The sequence below is a fragment of the Monopterus albus genome, unplaced genomic scaffold, assembly GCF_001952655.1.
Source record: "Monopterus albus unplaced genomic scaffold, M_albus_1.0 scaffold26.1, whole genome shotgun sequence".
NCBI lineage: Eukaryota > Metazoa > Chordata > Actinopteri > Synbranchiformes > Synbranchidae > Monopterus > Monopterus albus.
The window spans coordinates 228,797-234,152 of NW_018127906.1; the positions used below are offsets into that span (position 1 = coordinate 228,797).

At 43.6% G+C, this 5,356-nt stretch overlaps 1 protein-coding gene across 7 annotated transcripts in view; it reads right to left on the bottom strand.

Annotated features, from left to right (window-relative positions):
- Positions 1-5,356, bottom strand: part of sgsm2 (small G protein signaling modulator 2) — a 184,896-nt gene that overhangs the window by 37,618 nt on the left and 141,922 nt on the right. For all 7 annotated transcript variants that reach the window (XR_002274548.1, XR_002274549.1, XM_020595204.1 and 4 more), the window contains 4 exons: positions 4,226-4,354; positions 3,956-4,138; positions 2,422-2,808; positions 1,890-2,014 (listed from right to left, as the gene is read on the bottom strand). Coding sequence is in view for 5 of the 7 variants with exons in the window: in XM_020595204.1 (XP_020450860.1) it covers positions 1,890-2,014; positions 2,422-2,808; positions 3,956-4,138; positions 4,226-4,354 (824 nt within the window). In the remaining 2 variants the exon portion in view is untranslated. The remainder of the gene's footprint in view (positions 1-1,889; positions 2,015-2,421; positions 2,809-3,955; positions 4,139-4,225; positions 4,355-5,356) is intronic.

Sequence of the window (5,356 nt, forward strand, 5' to 3'; positions counted from 1 at the left end):
GGTTCCCTGTGATAGGACAGTGGCTGTGGGCCTGGCCCCTAAATGGGAGCAACTGGAGAGCCTAGGTTTGCCTCCAGCGGTTGTACACACAAATCAGTATGCGAGAGCGCCATCAAAAACAGCATCTTACACAGCAAAATGGTCTGCTTTTCAAAGATGGTGCATGGAAAGAGGCACAGCTCCCACTTCTTGCCCACTGGCTCAAGTGCTAATTTTTCTACAGACTCTGGTAGACAGAAATTTGGCCCTGTCTACTGCGAAAGCTTATGTTGCTGCCATCTCATCATGCCATGAAGGTTTCGGTGAGAGAACTGTGTTTGCACACCTGCCGGTGAAACATTTTCTAAGTTGCAGACAATGACCAGTGGTACGTTCAGTGACACCACAGTGGAACTTACCTCTGGTCTTATGCGCTCTGAGGGAACCTCCCTTTGAGCCCATAACAAAAATATTTCTTAAACATCTCTCTCTGAAAACAGCACTTCTCTTAGCCCTGACTTCAGCTAAGCGAGCGCACTGTCTGTCTCACCGGCGTGCCTTCTTATCTTATTGAAGATGGCAGCTCAGCCGTTCTGAGACCAAATCCTGCTTATGTTCAAAATAATAACATCCTCTTTTCATCCAGAGTCCTTTCCCTGGATGGGTTCTTTCCTCCACTTCAAAGAGATGAGTCAGAGAAAGAATTCCATGTTCTCTGCCCGGTGCGTGCACTGTCCCATTACGTAACTCACATGGCAGCTGTCAGGTCTAAGTCCTTGCGTATTCCCAGGAGCACAGTGGCCTCAGTGACTGTGAAGTGGATGAGGTCTATAATCACCAGGACTCTTTCTAAAGTTGGCCATCCAGCGAAACTGAGTAAGAAGGTCTTGGTCAAGGACGTGACCAAGAACCAAACAGTCCCTCTAAATAAGTTTCAGAAGTTCTCTGCAGAGACAGGAGAACCTGCTGGAAGGTCGACCATCTCAGCAACTCTCCATCAATCTGGCCTTTATAGTAGACTGGCTGGACACAGGAATCTGTGAGTAAGACAGCTGCTTGGAGTTGTCAGCATTTAAAGGATTCTGAGATAATAAGAAAAAAGACTCTCTGGTCTGAATAGACAAAAGCCTAGCTCTCTGGACAGAACTCCAAGCAACACGTCTGGTGAGCACCACCTGTTAATAAGTCCTTGAAGAAAACCTGCAGAGTGCACATGACCTGGGATGACACACTAGGGTGTCTAACTGTCCTTGAATGACCCAGCCAAAGCCCAGACTTAAACTCCATACAACATCTGTGGAGACACCTGAAGAGTGCAGTCCACAGACGCTCACCATCCAATCTGATCTGTCAGGAAGAATGGGCCACACTGTTCAAAGCCACCCATAGCTGTAACTGCAGCCACAGGGGCTTCTACAAGTACTTCATTAAGGCTATGGAAACATTTGTTCTGTGGCAATGGCAATTTTATCTATTTAAAGTTAACTCAACAACACAATGAAGTATGCAAAAAGTTGAGGGGTGGGAATACATTCTGGAGCCACTGCATGTCCAATATTCACTCTTAGCTCTGTTTTCCTCTCCACCAACTCCTGAAGAAAAGGTTTGGCTCTTTAGCAGCAAAATGTGCCACTGTGAGCACAGCTACTGGGCAGGCAGTGCACAGGGGGTTTATCACAGTCTTTACTGTGCTGGAAACAGCTGCCTGCTGCTGCAGAAAATTACCCTGATGAGTGTTAAAACAAAGGCCTGAAAAAAAAGCTAGAGCTGAGAGGATTGCAGGGTGGACTTAGTGATAACTCTTTGTGGGTTCTCACCACAAGCTTGTCTTGCACGTCTTGCACAAAAACAAAAACCAACTGAATATTATCACATCTCTAAATGAAGAACCCAACATTCGTTCCACATGCCTGTACATGATATTGCGGAGTTTCTCCAGGTTGGTTGTGGTGAAGTAATAATAGTTTCGGTCACAGCGCTGCACATCTTTGTCTATCCTGTGGAGGTTCAGGGCAACTGTGTCCAACAGCTCAATCTGTACAAAGGAAACACTGTTGTCAACAACAGTAAGTGACTGTAAATTAAAAGTTGTTGGTCTTTCTTTGGCATTTTTATGTTTTACTACTAGGAAGCTCTGTCCATCTACTACTTTGGTTCATTTCTCAAAAACAAGTGACCATAATTTGTTGAGCATAACTGTCCCCAAATGGGATCAACTCCACATCCATGACCTCAACCACATAATTCCTTTTGATTTTAAAGACCACATAACCTTCCCACTGCCACCTTCAGCAATAACTGGACATAAGCTCCACATCAGCAGCAAAATCATTAGCATTTCATTCATTCAGTCAAATACTTGGTGTGTGACAGCTGCCTCCACTCGTTGCAGACTTGTTCAATCAAATTAAATAAGCAGACAGATGAACATACTGTACGCACCGTATATGAGGAGAGTGATGGAGAACACCCCTCAGCAGCCGCTCCACTGATCACCAGTTTGTCCAGCTGACTGCACAGCCTAGCCTCAGCCAGAGAGTCCTGACACTCCTCCAGCATACCTGGAGTCCTGCCCCCCTCCCCACCCCCTCCTTCCTCTTCTGTGCTCTGACTGTCATCTATACTTGAGAGGATTTGGGAATGAGCAGAGGTTACTGAGTAGTTTCTGCTGGAGGGCAGACCCGAGTCAGGGGAATCAAACTCCACCAGAGGACGCTCCTCTGGGGGGAGGGCAACAGGGGGGACCAGGGTGGTCATGGTGGGATTGCTGTCCTCTCCACTGGGGGTCTCCTGGCTCCCTGCGTCCGGATCATCTACTGACATAAACACCTACAGATGGCATGTTGCAGGTTACAGGACATGTGGTTTATATGGTTTATGTCTCACTAGCATAATCACTGTTTTCTTGCTTCTGTTTACAACCTTCCCTCTGCCCTACCCTAACTACAGCTCATCCTCATCCCCTTATTGAGTTGATCCAATAGATGTTTTTCATCTGGTTGTTCAAACTAATAAACTTTGTATATAAAGTACACCCAGTGTCCTGGAGCTGACTTTCCCCAGTGAACGAACCACTGCCAAGTCAACAAGTCAGAAAAAAAATCAATCAGCTTTTGTAACATTAAGATGAAGCAGAATAACTGCCACTACATTTATACTACATATGTGTTTTAAAATGCTTAATTTAATTTTTAGTTTTTATTTGATTTGCACGGAATAGAGCAGCTAACCTTTCCATAAGCTTATCTGAAGCTTCCTGCTGGGACATGCAACCTACAACCTATGATTGTGTGATTTGTTGTGTTACATACAACTTGTACACTGCATGTACACAGTATACAGTTTTGTATATGTAAAACTGGCTTTAGAATGCCACTGTCAAGGATTAAAAACACTGCAGGTGTTTCTTTTGTTACATTTACTGTGGTGCAACAGTGTCATCAACAAATCAAAACAATACTCAAAAGTCTTTTGTAGTACACATACTGACTACTGAGAGTATATTTAATTTGATGGTGGGAACACACAGTGTGCTCAAAAGCTGCTTAGAAACATGCAGTATAAAACTAGAACATGGCTGTTGGAACTGGTGAGGATGTAGCACTACCACAAGTATGTAAGTATGTATTTTACTTGCTGGGAACTTTTACTGAGCTCTTACTGGTTATCTGAAACTATCATTTCCTCATGCTGAAATAAGGTGACATGTAAAGCACAGTGAGAAATTAGGAAAATCACTGGCAGACAAAGATGAAATGTTCAGAAATGTTGTATTATTAATATCCTGCATTCAGTACCTGCACAATAGTGCAGTTTGTGGTTTATTGAGTCCTAACTCTCAGTAAAAATCATAATGAATACACTTGACACTCTTTAGATCAAACAGCATTATATTGTAGAGTATAGAATATACAGATTTACTCAGACACCTGGTTGATGCCTGTTTATGTTAAATGTCACACTGTGTCTTCTTCACCTCATTGCTCAGTGTGGAGTCTCTGTGAACCAGTTGCAGGACGTGACTATCGATGCTGCTGCCTGAGGAGAGCTTGGAAAAGATGGCTGAATGCATCTCCTTCTCCCTCTGCTTGATGATCACCTCACAGGCCTTCCACTCCCGCATCACCTGCTGGTAGTGCTCACTGATCTTTGCATCAATCTTTACAGGAAACAAAGGCAATCACACATTGCTTTCCCAGTTTAGAAACAAATTAACACCGTGTGTGTGTGTGTGTGCATGCTATACCTGGCTCATGTCTTTTTTGCCCATGCCAAATTTATAATGTCCCAGCAAGAAAGGCCAGACCTCCTTCCTGATTTCATGCTGCACTCCGCCATAGTAAACCAGCCTCAGCAACTCCAGCTCCTTGTAGTTCTACACATATGGAGAAATGAAAACAATATAAGCCAAAAGACAGAAAGAAAAGGCCTGACGTGTGTGTTGTGCATCAGTAAGAGCAGGAGAGAAAAGAATGATTGCAGTGCACATGGAGGAAGACATACTATAGATGAGTAAAGAAGAATATGGGCATAGATAAGAACAGAGTGTAAATTAATAATGATAACATTGTTGGAAGTGATGAATGATTACTGTCTGCTTTAATAGCACTGATGGTATCATATGGCATTCTGTAATGAGACTTCATTTCACTGAAGCTCATTAAATTTTCATTAGAGTGCGGTGGAGAGTTGAGAGGGCTGCAGACTGCAGCAGAAACACAAGATATCTGACTTACAGTTTCTATACAGCTACATCAAATGAGGATATACCATACAATACATGAGGAGGAGACATAATAGAAACACATTTTTCAATAAGGTAAGTGATTATAAAGTTATAATAAGATTAAGTTGCAACACACATAGCATCATGGATTATTGTTCAGTGAGCTCCTATGATCACTGCAAGAATAACATCACCAAACTTATTTTTGTACCAGGCTGGAAACATGTTTCTTCCTGCTGTAAAGTTGGACATTTTAACATGGGAGTCTGTTTGGAGTCAGCCTCAAGTGGCCATTCGAGGAACTGCAGGTTTTGGCACTTAACTGGCTTCATTTCTCAGCCCTGGGGCCTGTTGCACAAAAGTAGAATTAAGACATCCAGGATAAATGACTGAGCTGAGCTCAATGAATCCAAAACACGTGCGTCCAGGCTTAATTGGTTGCACAAAGACCAAGCCAGGATGAGCAGACACGGATTCATCAAGCCAGGTGTAACCAATCCTGGATATGTGCGCGTTCACGGCTCACTCAAATAGACCCGCCACCGATCACAGATTCACTGATTCACCATGGCAACTAGAGCGGCGTACTTTTCCCCGTCGGAGGCACAAATCCTCATGGAGGCATACGAGGAGGTCAAAGAAATAATTAAG